At 41.8% G+C, this 20,304-nt stretch overlaps 1 protein-coding gene across 1 annotated transcript in view; it reads right to left on the bottom strand.

The window, feature by feature from the left end:
* LOC122814469 (zinc finger protein 845-like) overlaps positions 1 to 20,304 on the bottom strand; it is a 781,911-nt gene that overhangs the window by 69,174 nt on the left and 692,433 nt on the right. Inside the window, exon 12 of the mRNA XM_044087049.1 lies at positions 14,385 to 14,511. Coding sequence (XP_043942984.1) covers positions 14,385 to 14,511 — 127 coding nt within the window. The remainder of the gene's footprint in view (positions 1 to 14,384; positions 14,512 to 20,304) is intronic.

Genomic DNA, 20,304 nt, shown 5'->3' with positions numbered 1-20,304 from the left:
AATACCCTAGGCATCTTAACACTGCCATCACATACTGTAAATGATGAAGAAGTTTGTCCTTTTCTTGAGCCAGAATCAGGCAATCGTCCAAATAAGGATAGATTTGTATTCCTCTTAGCCTGAAGAAAGCTATCACTGGAGCCAGAACCTTTGTGAACACTCTGGGCGCAGTAGATAAGCCAAAGGGCAATGCAGAGAACTGATAATGAAAAGTCCCAGCCCAAAAACGCAGATACTTCCTGCAACTGGGCCTGATAGGAATATGAAGGTAAGCCTCCTTGAGATCCAGAGTCACCATCCAGTGATCTTTGCCCAGCAGAGGTAAAAGCTGTTGTAACGTCAACATTTTGAACTTGGGAATGTCCAGATATGTGTTGAGGATAGATAAATCCAAAATTGGTCTCCACGTGTTCCCTTTCTTCGGTACTAGAAACAGGCGAGAATAAAATCCTAGGCCCACTTCTGGCAGAGGGACCGGTTGTATAGCTCCTATTTGAAGTAGTAGAGAAATCTGTTTGTGAGCCTCTAGTCTTTGCTGAGGAGGAACGTCTGGCATGCCTTTGAAAGGAGGCAAGGTATGGAAATAAAACTTGTAACCTTGGTGTATGATATCCAACACCCATTTGTCCTGGGTAATTAAAATCCAATTTTCCTTGAAGAGTGCCAACCGTCCTCCCAAAGGTGCTGCCAGGCAAGAAGGATCTGGCAGCTGAAACAGTAGGTCATTGGGCCTGTTTACGAAAGGACTGGCCCCTGCCCTCACTCGAAGATTGTGCAGGTGAACTCCATGTTCTAGGTCTGAAGGAACTCTGAGCTCTGCCCCTACCACGTCTAGATCTACCCCTAGACTGAGAATCAGAAGAAGGATACGTCCACCCCTTAGCAGGCCAATTTCTACTAAACTTCGGAGGCTGAACTTGCAAAAAATCTTTAACAGTCTGCATAGACTTAGCCTTGCCTTCCATTCTCTTCAAGACTGACTCCACAGGTGGACCAAACAACACTTCAGACTGCAAAGGAGCATCCAAAATCCTTGTCTTAACATGGTCAGATAAATTCTGATCCTTAAGCCAGGCGTGCCTGCGAAGAACTGAACCAGTGGCAGCCACCCTAGAAGAGGCCTGCAAAGCATCAAAACCACACTGTAAAGAATGCTTACCCACCTGTTCAGAGACATGCACCAAATCTTGTAATTCTTTACACTCAATGCCTTCTGCCAGAGCATCCACCTTAGATTTCAATTGAGAAAGAAGAAAATTCTGATATTTCAACATATGAAACTGGCAATTCAAAGCCCTCATTGCTAAGGTGGAAGATGTATAGACCTTCTTTCCCCATCTATCCAAAGCTCTGGCCTCTTTATCTAGAGGAACCAGATTCTTTACAACCGAGGCCCTGACACCCTTAGGTCCCTGGCTAATAGTTTCTGGGTCCGCCCTAGGACTCTTATAAAGATATTTATGAGCCTCAGGCAACCTGTAATACCTATCCGGTTTAACAGGCGCAGGAGGCAGAGAATCAGGATTAAGTGACGCCTCTGAAAATACATCTTGCACAACATCCAGAACAGGAGGTATAGCTAAGGGCCTATGTTGAGGTAAAAACAAAAATTCCCTAAGCCTTTTCCGTGAATCAGAGAAGTCCTGACCTTCCCACTTAAAATGTTCCCTCATAGAATGAAGTGTCTCTGAAAAAGAAAAATCCTCTGGAGGAGAAGCAGAAGGAGTGGAATCTTCTGCATCAGAATCAGAATAAGGAGTGTACTCCTGCAAGTCTTCAGCCGAAGACTCTGAAGCATCCGAAGCCTGTTCAAAGCTTTCCAACTCTGGCTCCACCCTAGGCCTCTTATCAGGAGGGGGCAAAGAACCTCTAATCAGAGTAATCAAATCTTCTGCCATTTTAAGCATGTGCTTCTTAGGCACAGACCCTGCTGAACTAGGAGAGACACCAACAGAAGCTAAACCTGGCCTGCCTCTGGAAGAAGCCTTGGAAACAGAAGGAGAGGGCCTAACCACCCTGGGAAGGGAGGGGAGTACAGAAACCTGAGAAGCCCCTTCAGCCTGGCCTGCCTCTTGAGAGGCCACATCCTGCAAAATCAAGGTCTCCCCCTGAGACTCCAGAGAAGACTCCATCGGAACCACCGGTTCCATTGAAGCCTCTAAAGAACCGGCGTCCGGAACGGATGACTCATCTTGCCTGGGTTTAACCGCTTTGTCTTTGCGCTTCTTCGTGGAAGCGGGCGGAGTATCCGGCGGCGTGTTATAATTGCACCGCTCAAGACCAGCCTAGCACAATCTAACCTTCGCTAATAGTGCGCTTATTAAACCTAGCACAAAGCGACACCCGACACGTCGTGTGCAGGCCCCAAACAAGGAATGCACAAAGAATGATAATCCCTATGCGGTATCTGTTTCCCACAAGAAATATAACTATTCACTTTTTCTGACATCCGGTAATACACTGAGGCAAGAAAAAAACAAAATATTCCCCAACGGGGTACTTAGCCAACTTGGATTCGGTCTGAAACTCCGAACTCGAAAAATTTCAGAACGCCGAACGGCACTTGCAACGCTGCTTCTGCATCGGACCATGCGGCAAAAAAGACTGAGGATGTGACGTCGGTCATGTGCATTTGTACCCTGACGTCCTGATGTCAGTTTTAAGCGCCTTGACCGACGTCAGCCTAATACTTTGGTATTCGGGCCGACCGAGGACAGCGGACTACCCATATGTAAGGACTGCAGCAATGTGAGATGAAGAACATCCAGGCATTCTTGCCTAGCATAGGCAGTAGCTGTTGCAAAGTCAGCATTTTGAATTTTGGAATGTCCAGGAACGTGTTCAGAATCGATAAGTCCAGTATTGGACACCATGATTTGTCTTTTCTGGGTACCAGGAAAAGTTCTGAATAAAATCCTTGTCCTTTTTCCTTTTCTGGTACCGGATGAATAGCCCCCATATCCATGAGGGACATGACTTGTTTCTGGGCCTCTGCCCACTGGTTTTGTGGCAGATCTTGCCATCTGTCTGAAATTGGCAAAGTATGGAAATGAAATCTGTACACCTGGGATATTATGTTTAATACCCACTTGTCCTGGGTAATTAATTGCCAATTTTGAGCATGACGTGCTAGTTTCTCCCCCAAGGGGGCTGCCAAAAGATAAGTGCTTGGAGATGGAAGAGAGAAGTCATTGAGACTGCTTACTGTAGGGTTGTGCTTTGTTACCTGCAGATTTGGAGGTGGAGGCACCCCATTGCTTTGACCTGTAAGATCCCTGTGATTGACATCTGGAGCCTTTTGAGCACCTGGGTTTGCCCTGAGTGGCTCTGTTGGACACAGGAAAGGACCAATTTTTAGCAGGCCAGTGCCTACTGAAACTGGGTGGCTGCACTTGCAAGAAATCTTTTACAGTTTGCATAGATTTAGCTTTGTCTTCCATTTTCTTTAAAACCTCTTCCGCCTTATTACCAAACAGAGTATCATGCTGCAAAGGGGCATCCAACAATTTAGATTTAACATGATCAGGCAGATTTTGCTCCTTGAGCCAGGCATGCCTTCTTATCACAGATCCAGTAAAGGCGGCCCTGCAACAGGCCTCCAAGGAATCAAAATCACATTGCAAAGTATGCTTTCCAACCTGTTCTGCTGAATGCAATAAATCCTGTAACTCTTTATTTTCCACACAATGAGAAATCAACATCATTTTCTGTTTCAGTAAGCCAATAACATGCTGTTGATGTTTAAGCATATGAAACTGGCAGTTTAAAGCCCTGATTGCCAAGGCTGCAGACGTATAAACCTTCTTACCCCATCTATCCAGCGCCCTGAAATCTCTATCAGAAGGGGTAGGATTTTTGGCTGTAGAAGCCTTAACACCCTTGGGACCCTGAGAAATAGTCTCAGGATCAGCAGCAGGATTTTTGAAAAGAAATTTGTGGGATTCAGGAACCCTGTAATATCTGTCTGGCTTACTAGGAGCCGGAGGTAGGGAATCAGGAGCCATGCTTGATTCCGAGAACACATCATCAACAATGTCTAATACAGGAGGTATTGCCAAAGGCCTATGCTGAGGAAGAAGGAAATCCCCAAGCCTTTTTTTTTATTCAGAGTCCTGACTCTCCCAGTGAAAATGTTCCCTTAAAGTATGCAAAGTCTCTCCAAAAGAGTAATCCTCAGGAGAAGATGCAGATGGGATGGATTCCTCTGCATCAGAATCCTCATAATGTAGAATAGAAAATTCCTGATCAGTAGAGGACAGAAGAAATGGAAACCTGATCTGAAGATTCATAATCAGTGCCTTGCCTAGGCCTATTAGCGGGGGGGGGGGGGTTGGGAACCCCTGATCAAGGTAATTAAATCCTCAGCCGTTTTGATCACTTGTTTTTTAGGCATAGGGGCCTAAGCACGTGGCTCATGCATCGGTTTTTTAGACATAGAAGTTGTTTTTGACCTTGTTTTTGTTGATGATGTCGGTTTAATATAAAAATGTTGAGGCCTGACAACACCCTCAGAAGCCGGTGCCTGCTCAGCGGCTCCGGACCCATCCAAGGGAGAGACATCTGCGGGTTCAATACTTTGCGAATCTCACAGCATACCAGACTCCGAATGGGTCTCGGTAGAGGTCTAAGACTCAAAAGTAGCGGGTATCAGGGGCTGCGAAACCTCCTCACTAAGTACCGGCGAACTGGCGACTGGCTTAGAAGAAGCTTTGTTGTCGGATTTGGACCTCGACGGTCTGTCTCTGTCTTTTTCCTTGCGTGTTTTGTGAACTCCAGTAGTCGGATTGCTAACTGACGACATTTCAGGGTAGTTAAATCTTGAACCAAAATATTTAGCAGCAAAAATATACCAACGCCTAATAGTGCGTTGGTTAAATTTAGCACAAAACCTACAGCAAGACACGTTGTGATCAGGGCCTAGGCAAGGAATACAGTACAAATGAAAATCCTTACGAGGTATCGTCTTCCCACAAGTAATGCAATTATTAACTTTTACTGACATCGGTAAGGAGCAAGAATAAGTTTCCCCAATGGGGTACTTAGCTTTAGTTTGAAGACTTCGATTCTGAAACTCAAAAACGAAAATTTCAGGAGTCTGCCGACTGGCACTTGCGAACTGCTTCTGCTTCGGGCACCGCACAGCAAGAAAGACTGATTAAAATGGCATTGTCTGCACGTTTTATACCCCTGACGACCTGACGTCATGGAAGAGGAGACAGCAACGACACAGGACCCAAGACTTTGTTATTCAGGCCGACTGAGGGCAACCTGCCAGCAGATTACCCAAACCCAAATGCAATGACTGCAACAGTGAAACACAAAGAACATAGGCACTGTATTGCACAGTTAGCTTGATCATCAGACAGGCACCGTACTGCACAGTTGGCTTCTTCATCAGACAGGTACTGTACTGCACAGTTGACTGTGTCATCAGACAGGGACTGTACTGCACAGTTGACTGTATCATCAGACAGGCACTGTACTGCACAGTTGGCTTCATTACCAGACAGGCACTGTACTGAACTGTTGGCTGTGTCATTAGATAAACACTGTACTGCACAGTTGACTGTGTCATCAGACAGGCACTGTACTGCACTGTTGGCTGTGTCATTAGATAGACACTGTACTGTACAGTTGGTTGTGTCATTAGATAGGCACTGTACTGCACAGTTGGTTGTGCCATTAGACAGGCACTGTACTGTATAGTTGGTTGTGTCATCAGACAGGCACTGTACTACACAGTTGGTTGTGCCATCAGACATACACATGCCCTGTACAGCCTCACACACCCTGAGTGACATTTTTCCTGTAAAATCACGATTGAAATTTCTCTTAATACCTTGTTGCATTACAGGACAACTAGTTTGAAGTGACAAGGCACTGTCCCTATAGTTGCAAACCAGATACTCCTGACATCTCTTTATATTCTCACCCCAATTGTCTAATCAATAAAAAAGGGTCTGTTACCATGGATATGAACTTTCCCACTATCTCCGTTACCAGCTTGGTGGATATGGATATCCTGAAGCAATTTAGAAATTGCCTCATGTTACAACCAGTTAATTCTCAAACAAACTGATATGGTATGTGAGAGATGCATTTACACAATGTCAATGGAGGCAAATTTCTCACATAAAAGTACTCCTAATGTCAATTTGGTTATCAGTAGTACACACACTGCAACCATCACACACAATTCAAAGCAGACATATAGAACCACATAAGCTGAGGCACTTAAACGTAACCTTATTAAGCCACAAAGACCTCCTAGATGAAGTACATATTACAAATACCCTCAGCAGCCCCAAATGCACTCTTTCAAAACAACACCCACATCAACACATAGAGCTACATCTTATGCAGCCTCTTTCTCTAAGCCCATAAGACAAGCCACCACACAATCTAACATTCTAGTCATTGCAGACTCCATCGTGAGACACACTGATGCCCTTCTCACCGGACTGAGTAAGGAGAAAGTCACAGTCAGTTGCTTATCAGGGGCTAGATCTGTCACATTATGCAACCACTCAGATCACTGGATGCAAATACCAATATGACTCAGTCATAGTCAACGTGGGAGAAAATGATCTGAGACATACCTCCCTAGACTATATGAAGAGACACATCATGGAGTTCTCAGAATGTGCGTCTCAGGCTGGTATGAGCCTAGCATTGAGCAGCATTTTACCTTCTCCAAGGACAGGGAAGTAAAAAGAAATAGCCAGGGAATTGTTATGGCTAGGCTTGTATAGGCCCTAGGGCCGACAGCCTGGTACCAACCTATGAACTTATGAACGATGCCACAATAATAACAAAAGATGACGGACTTTAATAATTGGCTTAGTTTCTGGTGTCACTCTAAAGGGGTGCAATATTTCTCAGCATGGAAGGGGATGGTCAACAGACCATGCTGCTTTGCTAGGGATGGTCTGCACCTCTCCCTTCTAGGCTTTTGAATATTAGCTAAAACATTGTCTTCCCCCATAGTGCCTTTTTCAGGCAATGCCAAACTGAAAGTACTTCCGACATAGAAAATCAAAACCAAGAAAATCTAAAGGTATTACTGCTCAATGCTAGGAGTCTAAACAAAAAAAACTCTACTCCCTAGAAACTCTCTTCATCTTAGAGAATATGCTGATGTCTGTGCAGTCACCGAGACATGGTTTAAAGCCATGGAGAGCACACCAACAGTGTAAGGTTATAATGCCTTCCACACATTTAGACCAGCTACTACACATGCAGTGACTAAAGGTGGAGGTGTCTCTATTTACATCAAAAATAAATATACTTCAAGGCTGGTCAAACAGGACAATGCAGTTGAGCTGCTCCATGTTCGAATCACCATAGGTAAAATACAATACCACTTCCTTGCAAGCTATAGGTCCCTGTCTATGATCCAGGAAACCCATGCCATATATTTAAACTTATTAGAAACACTAACCATCCAACCCAATACCATATTCATAGGTGACTTTAATTATCCCACTATTAAATGGGAATCCTATACAACAAACATACAAACACAGAGATTTCTGGATTTTGTAAACACAAACTCCCGGGACCAGATAGTCAATACACCAACCAGGGGTGCAAGCATACTGGATCTGGTCCTCACTAATATGGGCAGTGCTTCACACCCCCTACTGTAATGTCTTCCCTGGTAAGGTCAGACCACAAAATGGTCTCCTTTGGAGTAAAATTAAACCTGGACTCCCATCTAAACCTGGAATATTCAGGAACTGCTCTAAGGCTAATCTCTTGCTATTAAGTGATAAACTGGCAAAATGTCAAGTCCCCATAAACCCTGAGAACACTGTCGCCTATGCAGAACTGTTCACAGAAACCCTGTACAAGCATATTAATAGCCACAGAGAGGCAGCTGCAAACACCAGGAAGAAGTACAGAACTAATTCAAAAAAACAAGCCACCCTGGTGGAATCACAAAATCAATAGGCTGTATAACAGAAGGAAGAAAATCATGAGAAAAATTAGGAAGTGCAGCACCCAGCAGGATAAAAACACTCTCATCAAATTAAACAAACAAGTCAGAGGACAAAAAGTCTACCAAAGTCAAACTTGAGGTAAATTTGTCCTCCCATGCCAAGGACAATCACAAGGCATTCTTTAGCTATGTTTGTAACCTCAAAGGCAATGCAGAGTTATATGTGCAGAGCTCATTGTAAATGGAGATACCTATATGGCTCCAGAAAATATAGCAAACCTACTGGCAGATAAATTCATCTCCAAGTTTACCCCTCTCTCCCCCTCAACTTTCTCTCAGGAAATAGCATCAAATATAACTCTCCCTACTATCACTAGGGAGCAGCTCCTTATTGCTCTCTCTAAGGCCAAGAACAATGCATCAATGGGACCAGACAATTTCCCAGGATGCCTTCTAAACATCATGAAACATTACCTATCAGGGCCTCTGAAATCTGTATTTAACTGAAGCCTCCAAACAGGCTTCGTGCCTCATGAATGGAGAATACCAACAGTCATCCCTCTGCATAAAGGTGGGCCATCTAAAGATGCACAAGTCTCACTAGTCTTATATGTAAAGCCATGGAAAGAATTATCATGGAAATGATTAATATTGACATAGTAAACCTCCAGACACTGGACCCAACCCATTTTGGTTTTGCCAAGGGCAGACCATGCCTACTCAACCTGGTGGACTGCTTTGAGAAGGTAACCAAAGCAATGAATGAGGGCAAAAAGGTTCATACTGCCTATCTTGACCTGGCCAAGGCATATGACACAATACCTCTCTTGGACATTGTTGATAAACTCAAGAGGTTAGGCATAAACTTGTATGTCAGCTGATGGATAGCTAACTGGCTCACAGACAGGACCCAGGAAGTTAGAATTGGGGAGTCCACCTCTACAAAGAAGCCAGTCACAAGTGGAATCCCTCAAGGATCAGTCCTTGGACCTCTCCTTTTTGGCATTTACTTCTCTGAAGTCAAGGCCAATGTCAATGGTCTCTGGTGACTAAATTTGCAGATGATTGCAAATTTATCACTTTGCAATTGATTGCAAATGATTCACTCGCCCATAAACTAGTAAACCATCCACTAAAAGTCCCATCCCTCCAGAATCTACTCCAACCCTATTTCAACACCAGACCACTAAGATCCAGCAACAAAAATCACTTGCAGATCACTAAAGCCAATAACTCTGCTGGTGAAGCACTATTCTCTTGTACCATTGCCAAATTATGGAACTCCGTCCCACCCACAATTACCTCCATAACATCATGCACCCACTTCAAAACTTTACTAAAAGCGCACCTAAAAACATGCTGGCTATGCCCTTGCAACTCCCACTCTAATATCACCCACCCCATCCAACCACTACCTTTCTTTCCACTCCACTAACTACCTTGATTATAGCAAGCTCAGATGCTCATAAGCCTAGTACTTATTATACAGCAGGAACTTCTTATTTTAACATTTGTTAATGTCTGTTATGTACTTCACAGATAAAGATTCTAGTTGTCTACTGATGTACTATGTTCTTCATCTGTAAATATGTTGTAAGTAATTGCTATGTAAATTGTTAATCGCTATGTAATCCAATGTAACTACTGTCTGTTTATTTTAACTGTGGAGCTTTTCTCCCTGGGCCTCTGCTGAAAATGGACCTACGTCCAGTCGGACACTCCCGGTCAACAAATATAAATAAATAAATAAATAAAATTAGGAGCCGTCATTAAATCCCACACTGATACAAATGTTCTCCAGGAGGGGCTAACACAAATAGTAACCATCATATTGACCACACACCCCTTAGAGTAGTCAGGGAATTAGGGACACGCATAGCAATCTAGCCTTTACCATCACGTGTCTACAGTAATGATAAAATCATTCTATGTTGTGCAACTTACAAACAAAGGTATGGCATCTAAGTCCAAGGAAGTCATTGTTCCACTGTATTCGGCATTCATCAGACCTATCATTGAGTACAATGTACCTAACCAGGCATATCCAACAACTGGAATACACACAGAGGTTCCATACTAAAAGAATACAAGGCATAAGTAAAATGTCCTATGCAGACCACCTCAAGGCCCTATCCCTGTATTCCGTCTTCTACAGGGTTTTGAGGGGAGATCTATGCTTGGCATACAAGGCTTTGTCAGACCTTACTGTGATGGATGTTCTGCAGCATATCTGCAAAATAAACAGCACCAGAATTACCCATTCTAAGGACTTAAACCTCATCTGTGATATAAATAGGACCTGCTGGAGAGACAGGTAAGCATCCCAGAGACTACCCAGTCACTGGAACAGGCTCCCCCATCCATGTGAAGCAGAGTTCCTCCCTAACCCAATTTAAGTACAAGTTGGACAACTGGATGGGGAACAGATAATTCATCCCTGGTTTGGCACTAAATGGTTCATCTCCAAGGCCCCTGCTTGTAAATGTTTCATCTCCCAAATCCCTGCTTACACTTATCAAGGGTATCTGAACTTGTCAGAGATTTGGGATGCATGGCTAGGCTTAAAATGGCCCTTATGGTCGTTAGCCTAGTAAACACCTATGAACCTACAAGAAGAGTAAAGCAATACACATGACAATTAACCCTACAAATAATTTTATACTACTCACCTTTATATTACTCTAGAAATATCCACAGAGTAATGCTGAAGTGCCTGCTAAATACCAAAGTACTTTCAGATCATTTTCATAAGGGAGTGTTGAAAGTCTTTCTCATGCCCTTGCTCTCTCATTCTCTCTTTCTCTCTGTTGCCAGGTAGAAGGAATCCATATTTTGTCATGTGACAGCTCCTTTTACTTCCTCCTGATACTTGTCAAGTACATCACAGCTTGTTTATGCAGAAATGTATTTAAAAGCAGTTCTGTCAGCATACAGCTGCATTATTTACAAAGAAACAGTCATTTCTCACGTCAGCACAAGTTGTTCACAGCATACAGCTCATTCAGTTAGAAATTGAAGGATTCTAACTTATTGCAGTCCTTCTCTTTCAGTCTATCAAATACATATAAAATTAATTTAAATTGAGAGATGCACATTACATGGCCACAGAAAATAACATTCATCAATATGTTACAATCTAGAAACATGAGTTGGCAATGTGATGCCACTCACCCAATATTTTACAGATTTGAAAGTGCAAAATATTTTTTTTTGTATAAAATCTTTTTTATTTCCCTTTTTTTTTTTAAATGAAAACAGATACAGTAAAATGTAACAATATTAACAGACAGGTAGCAATACTACCAAATAATACACTGTGAATAATGAAACATAAATGCAAAACAGTAAGAACTATTTACACATATGCCAAAATTCCATCATTGATTATATATACCAACTTCAAGCTGCAATAAGTTCAAAAAGGGATTTCCAAAATTCTGTAGAGTGAGTGTGGGATTTGTGAGTGTAGGTTAAATATTTGTGAGCTAGTAGGTGTTTGGTAGCTAATTGTTTGAAACCCTCCCATGTGAGTGATGCTCTATCCTTCCAATGTAATGTAATGTAGTATTTAAGTAAAGAAACGAGTGTAATTAATATTCTTGTTTGTACTTTAGTCAGGCCCGCGGGGATGATATGTAGGAGAGCTAGTTTCCAAGATAGGGTGGACTTTTCATAGCCCATTTCTTCTAGTTGGACTCTAAGTGAGCACCATAGCTTGTAGGTGCACTTGCATCTCCAGAAGATGTGGAGTAGATGAGCCTTGTGATTATCACAACAGTAACAGAATAGAGAGGTGGTTGGGTATATTTTATTTATAATGATTGGAGTGAGATAGGCATTATGAAGTATTATGGTCTGTGTATATTTAAGTTTATTAAGGGGAATAAGTTTGGAGGTAAGCTGGATCGCTTGAGTTATTTGTTTGTTTGTGATTAAAGGATCAATTTCCTTCCAGTTCCAGTAACTACAATAAATAACTTCTTTTTGCATTTTGATTGATAGTTTGTAGGAGTTAGAATTTTTTTCTTTGAGGATAGGAGGTTCCATATGGATTTACAGGTTTGAATGTCATTTGCATTGATATCAGGATTGTTTATGAAAAAATGATTGTATAGCTTTTAGGGAGCTTTAATTGTGTCCTCATTTCAGTGATAGTATTGCAGGGAGCTTTAATTGTGTTCTCATTTCAGTGATGGTATTGAATGACTGTATAGCTTTTAGGGCGCTTTAATTGCGTTCTCATTTCAGTGACTGTATTGTTCTTGGAGGGAAATATATCAGAGATGGTTAGTTTCTTGAGGAGGGGATAATTGCTTAGGCTAATAATGTTATTCATTTTGAAATTGGGGTTAAGGTGGATAGGTTGTTGGGAAGTGAGTGCATAATATAGGTTTAATGATTTGAAAATCTTTTGTATGATAGTGATTTTATATTTAATGATTGGGTGTATTTTAAGATTTTTCAAATTTTCATTGTAAAGGAAAGGGAGGGGCCTGGGGTTTATGGATAGTGTGTCGATATAAAAGTGCAAATGTTTTAATGAATTCTCATTGGAAAGCTGAAGCAAGAAAGGCTGCACTATGGCAGAGAGGTGTATCACTAAAGAAGATGGATAACGCATTTCCGTTATTTTACTAAAAGAAAGAGGAGAATAGAAAGTTCTGATTTTACCCAGCTGGAATTTCCACCCACAGATGAAATATAAAAGTCAGCTTTAGCATTTGTGAACTGCTAAGCCTCACTGACGTTTTCCTAAACTGGTCCCAAACTTTCAATGGGATCAACATGCAATGGCTTTCAGTTGACACGTACTATAGTTTAACTCAACTCAAGCCTCATGACTCTTGAATCTCGACTTTCCCACACCATCTCACCGCAGAAACTCCCGAAGCACTCACTTAAAACCTCAAGGGACCAGCTAGACCCTAGACTTGTCTTAACGACGTTCAGGTCTGGATTTAGCCTGCTGCTGCTTGCCCTTGTGTTGATGCTCTAAATATGGTTGGGACTGCATGAACCCATCTCTTCTGTGGAGGACCTTCTTACCAGTCTGTATTCACAGAGCTTTTGACAACTAACACCTTTGTGAAGGTGGTCAGCAAATCTTTTCACCTTTGATGCAAAACAGCAGGGTTGACGTGTGTGACTATTATCAGCACCATGCTCTTCTCTGAGACACTACAGACAATACCAGTACAGATCCTGGGAAATAATATGATGACCATACTAATGGTGATTAGGATTTTAAGATATGTAAATGCAGGACTAATAACAAGGAATGCGATCCAAACGGTGCAAGACTGGCAGGTGGTGGGCTTTCAGGACAAATGCACTTATGTAAGACAGTACATTATATCACGATGTACCCCATTTGCTGAAAAAACTGCTGAATTATGACAACTGGAAAAGTAATACCCCACCAAAGGCATTTCAGTGACAGTCCTTGTCATTGTATCAATTTACTTACCAGGTTAATTAAAATAAATAAACAAATATGTGAATATCTCCATGAAGACAGAATGAAGGATTTCAGTATGGACAAGGGATATCAGGAATTTTGGAAAATGCTGATGCTACAATGAAGTCGCTGTTTTACAAAAAAGAAAAGATGGACTGGAAGGAAAAAGCTGGCATGCAACCAAAGCAATGTCTTTCGGCTTCTCCCATTGGAGTTGCCACGGCTGATCACCGGTCCGCAGACTGATTGGCAGTGGAGTTTTTACAGTGTCAAGTTTTCAGCCCAGTGCCCAACCTTCACAGAAGGCACACACACACTCGCACCCTACCTGCATGTCTTTAAAACTCGCTCGACTTCAGGGAGGACATGCAGACTCCAAACAGAAGGTGTTCTAGCTGAGAATCCAACTGGAGAACCTGTTGCTGTGAGGTGACAACGCTAACCGCTGCACCATTTAAAATTATTAAAAGTGGCAACATTTGATTTAAAAAGTAGCAAATACCCAAGGAACCAGCGGAAAGATGCAGTGGAGCTGAAAACAGCAAATTTAAGAACATGAGTAATGCTTATAAAAAAATATGGAGGAAGAATCACCTGACAACACAGACTCAGCACAGATAGATGGTGACTGCCACAGGACAATCAGAAAGTGATACACTAGTATAGTTATATATAAGTAAACATTTTTAAACCAACAATTAAGTTTGTGTCTCAGAGATGCAAGTCCTCATATTCAGTCGTAACTTCCACTCACTGTACAGAGTTAAAGTTCTCCCTCTAGGTTTTCTCTGTTTACTCTAGCTTCTTTTCAACTCCAACAGACATACTGGCTGAAATGGATTCTGTTAATTGCCAAAATATATATTGCATTTACCACTGTCCTTTTGTCTTGGGTCAGTAACAATTATTACATACTGAGATAGCATTTTTTGTGTATGATAAGTCAGAAAAAGACCTCGCTTCCTAAAATGAGATTACACTTACCTATTGAAACCAAGGTTTCATAGTTCTGAACCATCACTTCCCTGTGAAGGTCCTTCTCTTGTTTTCTTAACAACTTCCATTCTTCCTCTGTGAACATGACAGCAACATCCTCAAACATCTCTGGAACCTGTAAAAGAGATTTAATGTGCATATATTTTTTTTCTTTTTGATTGCCTGCAACCAAATCTGTAGCTTTTTAACAGAAACCATTGGTGTTTGATACAAGCAGTGCTGTCAAAATGTTACAACAGTGAAATGGTCACTTCATTAACTAAGTAAATACTCTTTACCCTTCACCTTAACGAATACTTTTTGCTGACATTTCAGTAGATGTGCACAACATGGCATCACGTATAAAGAACTCTCTGAGGTCCTGCAAATATAAACTCAAAAGGAACAGCGACTTGGTAGTCAGCAATGTGAGGACACGTGGGTTGCAGAGTATAATAAACGAGTAAAGAAAACAGCAAGATGGCAGCTGTCAAGGCATCTGGAACGGATAAGGAGCAGAACATCTGCACTAATAACTCCAGTCTCTCTTATCCCCATACGATCTGCACTAATAACTCCAGTCTCTCTTATCCCCATACGATCTGCACTAATAACTCCAGTCTCTCTTATCCTCATACCATCTGCACTAATAACTCCAGTCTCTCTTATCCTCATACCATCTGCACTAATAACTCCAGTCTCTCTTATCCTCATACGATCTGCACTAATAACTCCAGTCTCTCTTATCTTCATACGAGCTGCACTAACTCCAGTCTCTCTTATCCTCATAAGATCTGCACTAATAACTCCAGACTCTCTTATCCCCATACTATCTGCACTAATAACTCCAGTCTCTCTTATCCCCATACGATCTGCTCTAATAACTCCAGTCTCTCTTATCCTCATACGATCTGCACTAATAACTCCAGTCTCTCTTATCCTCATACCATCTGCACTAATAACTCCAGTCTCTCTTATCCCCATATGATCTGCTCTAATAACTCCAGTCTCTCATATCCTCATACGATCTGCTCTAATAACTCCAGTCTCTCTTATCCTCATACGATCTGCACTAATAACTCCAGTCTCTCTTATCCCCATACGATCTGCACTAATAACTCCAGTCTCTCTTATCCCCATATGAGCTGCACTAATAACTCCAGTCTCCCTTATCCCCATACGATCTGCACTAATAACTCCAGTCCCTCTTATCCCCATAAGATCTGCACTAATAACTCCAGTCTCTCTTATCCCCATACGATCTGCACTAATAACTCCAGTCTCTCTTATCCTCATACGATCTGCACTAATAACTCCAGTCTCTCTTATCCCCATACGATCTGCACTAATAACTCCAGTCTCTCTTATCCCCATACGAGCTGCACTAATAACTCCAGTCTCTCTTATCCCCATACGATCTGCACTAATAACTCCAGTCCCTCTTATCCCCATAAGATCTGCACTAATAACTCCAGTCTCTCTTATCCCCATACGATCTGCACTAATAACTCCAGTCTCTCTTATCCTCATACGATCTGCACTAATAACTCCAGTCTCTCTTATCCCCATACGATCTGCACTAATAACTCCAGTCTCACTTATCCCCATACGATCTGCACTAACTCCAGTCTCTCTTATCCCCATACGATCTGCACTAATAACTCCAGTCTCTCTTATCCTCGTACTTTTTTTTCTACAAGACAGCAAAATTAAAACACTAAAGTATAAGAAGCCTTAATCTGGAATACAAATAGCAAAAGTCAGCTACAATGTCTAATAGAATACTTTGAAGCACAGTGTTCACCCATGGGTGTCAGATTCATGGATGGCTGTAACACTACAGTACTATGAATCCTAAAGGCCAGAAATGTTACATCTATCTATAAAAATACCACACGAAAATGTGCCAGGCCAGGGGTGTTGTCTCATGTGAATTTGTACTATGTCGCAGAGCCTTATTTTAGTATTGTAACACACAGTAGAGTGATTCAAAGACATGCTGTACAACTTGTTACTTTGCAGCAGAATAAGGAGACTGAATGTGAATGTGTCACAGCCAACTGTGGGTGGAGGACTGCCTGGCTGAGTTTGGTCTAAGAGGAAAAGATGGGAGTGTGAAGGGAAAAAAACATACCTATTAGGATGCATTATTTAATGAAATATTGGCAACAGTAGTCTCATCAAAGGTATCAGGAATTCAGTGGCACTGTGAGGGTGTAACCATATTAGTATGGCAAGGAATATACAGTAGGGTACTTGTACAATTCCACTTTTCAGACTCATCCAAGGCACTACAGGTTCATAGGTAGGTACCAGGGTACCTGCCCTTGTGCGCAATTTAAAGCCTAGCCAATTTCCCTTTTGATGCCTGCATTAACCTAAACCGTTTGGTGTTTGATAGGCTTTATCCATCCCTTGGTCAATAATTATATAGTGAGAATAACTGTGATCACACCATAGATAATTTAAGGGGAACCATCCATGTGATAAAGCATTTTGGAGCAGAATCTGTCCATTACTAGTACAAGAGGTAGTCCTGGGGTAAGTTTTCTAACACCAAATCTACAGATCTGAGTTGCTCTTGAATATGGACAGGAATGAGTTTTGTTTTACGTGGATAAGGAGTCTGTTCCAGATCAGTGGTATCCTCTGTGAGATATATGTATCCCTGCAAACTATTTTGTTGATGTTGCAGAAAAGATTTAAATCCCTAGACTGAGTATTTCTGATGCCATTGGACTTGATGATGTTCAGTAGGTCCATCACTGAAGGACAGTCATACCCAAACCATACATGAACTGTGGGAGGAAGGCCTCAGCCACAACAGACTAAAGGACAGTCATACACAGCCCACTCAGACTTACAAAAGTACAATATGAGAAATGCGGAGGAAAATGCGAGAGAAACACACTACATGACATAACACCCCCCCAAGAGACAATGAATGTAAGAGATTTAAAAGTGTCCACATCCAGTCTCTCTTATCCTCATACGATCTGCACTAATAACTCCATTCTCTCTTATCCTCATACCATCTGCACTAATAACTCCAGTCTCTCTTATCCCCATACGATCTGTACTAATAACTCCCGTCTCTCTTATCCTCATACAATCTGCACTAATAACTCCAGTCTCTCTTATCCTCATACGATCTGCACTAATAACTCCAGTCTCTCTTATCCCCATACGATCTGTACTAATAACGCCCGTCTCTCTTATCCTCATACAATCTGCACTAATAACTCCAGTCTCTCTTATCCCCATACGATCTGTACTAATAACTCCCGTCTCTCTTATCCTCATACAATCTGCACTAATAACTCCAGTCTCTCTTATCCTCATATGATCTGCACTAATAACTGCAGTCTCTCTTATCCTCATACGATCTGCACTAATAACTCCAGTCTCTCTTATCCCCATACCATCTGCACTAATAACTCCAGTCTCTCTTATCCCCATACGATCTACACTAATAACTCCAGTCTCTCTTATCCCCATACGATCTGCACTAATAACTCCAGTCTCTCTTATCCCCATACGATCTGCACTAATAACTCCAGTCTCTCTTATCCTCATACGATCTGCACTTAGGATTCCAGTCCCTCTTATTCTCATACGATCTGCACTAATAACTCCAGTCTCCCTTATCCTCATACGATCTGCACTAATAACTCCAGTCTCTCTTATCCTCATACGATCTGCACTAATAACTCCAGTCTCTCTTATCCCCATACGATCTGCATTAATAACTCCAGTCTCTCTTATCCCCATACGATCTGCACTAATAACTTCAGTCCCTCTTATCCTCGTACGATCTGCACTAATAACTCCAGTCTCTCTTATCCCCATACGATCTGCACTAATAACTCCAGTCTCTCTTATCCCCATAAGATCTGCACTAACTCCAGTCTCTCTTATGCCAATACGATCTGCACTAATAACTCCAGTCTCTCTTATCCTCATACGATCTGCACTAATAACTCCAGTCTCTCTTATCCTCATACGATCTGCACTAATAACTCCAGTCTCTCTCATCCTCATACGATCTGCACTAATAACTCCAGTCTCTCTTATCTCCATACAATCTGTACTAATAACTCCAGTCTCTCTTATCCTCATACGATCTGCACTAATAACTCCATTCTCTCTTATCCTCATACCATCTGCACTAATAACTCCATTCTCTCTTATCCTCATACCATCTGCACTAATAACTCCAGTCTCTCTTATCCTCATACGATCTGCACTTAGGATTCCAGTCTCTCTTATCCTCATACGATCTGCACTAATAACTCCAGTCTCTCTTATCTTCATACGAGCTGCACTAATAACTCCAGTCTCTCTTATCCTCATAAGATCTGCACTAATAACTCCAGACTCTCTTATCCCCATACGATCTGCACTAATAACTCCAGTCTCTCTTATCCTCATACGATCTGCATTAATAACTCCAGTCTCTCTTATCCTCATACCATCTGCACTAATAACTCCAGTCTCTCTTATCCCCATACGATCTGCACTAATAACTCCAGTCTCTCTTATCCCCATAAGAGCTGCACTAATAACTCCAGTCTCTCTTATCCCCATACGATCTGCACTAATAACTCCAGTCCCTCTTATCCCCATAAGATCTGCACTAATAACTCCAGTCTCTCTCACCCTCATACAATCTGCACTAATAACTCCAGTCTCTCTTATCCTCATACCATCTGCACTAATAACTCCAGTCTCTCTTATCTCCATACAATCTGTACTAATAACTCCAGTCTCTCTTATCCTCATACGATCTGCACTAATAACGCCATTCTCTCTTATCCTCATACCATCTGCACTAATAACTCCAGTCTCTCTTATCCCCATACGATCTGTACTAATAACTCCTGTCTCTCTTATCCTCATACAATCTGCACTAATAACTCCAGTCTCTCTTATCCTCATACGATCTGCACTAATAACTCCAGTCTCTCTTATCCTCATACCATCTGCACTAATAACTCCAGTCTCTCTTATCCACATACGATCTGCACTAATAACTCCAGTCTCTCTTATCCTCATACGATCTGCACTAATAACTCCAGTCCCTCTTATCCTCATACGATCTGCACTAATAACTCCAGTCTCTCTTATCCTCATACGTTCTGCACTAATAACTCCAGTCTCTCTTATCCCCATACGATCTGCACTAATAACTCCAGTCTCACTTATCCCCATACGATCTGCACTAACTCCAGTCTCTCTTATCCCCATACGATCTGCACTAATAACTCCAGTCTCTCTTATCCTTGTACTTTTTTTCTACAAGACAGCAAAATTAAAACACTAAAGTATAAGAAGCCTTAATCTGGAATACAAATAGCAAAAGTCAGCTACAATGTCTAATAGAATACTTTGAAGCACAGTGTTCACCCATGGGTGCCAGATTCATGGATGGCTGTAACACTACAGTACTATGAATCCTAAAGGCCAGAAATGTTACATCTATCTATAAAAATACCACACGAAAATGTGCCAGGCCAGGGGTGTTGTCTCATGTGAATTTGTACTATGTCGCAGAGCCTTATTTTAGGATTGTAACACACAGTAGAGTGATTCAAAGACATGCTGTACAACTTGTTACTTTGCAGCAGAATAAGGAGACTGAATGTGAATGTGTCACAGCCAACTGTGGGTGGAGGACTGCCTGGCTGAGTTTGGTCTAACAGGAAAAGATGGGAGTGTGAAGGGAAAAAAACATACCTATTAGGATGCATTATTTAATGAAATATTGGCAACAGTAGTCTCATCAAAGGTATCAGGAATTCAGTGGCACTGTGAGGGTGTAACCGTATTAGTATGGCAAGGAATATACAGTAGGGTACTTGTACAATTCCACTTTTCAGACTCATCCAAGGCACTACAGGTTCATAGGTAGGTACCAGGGTACCTGCCA

Source organism: Protopterus annectens, chromosome 10.part0 (genome assembly GCF_019279795.1).
Source record: "Protopterus annectens isolate FY-2018-M chromosome 10.part0, PAN1.0, whole genome shotgun sequence".
NCBI classification, from domain to species: Eukaryota; Metazoa; Chordata; order Ceratodontiformes; family Protopteridae; genus Protopterus; species Protopterus annectens.
This window is presented reverse-complemented; position numbering and strand designations above follow the sequence as displayed.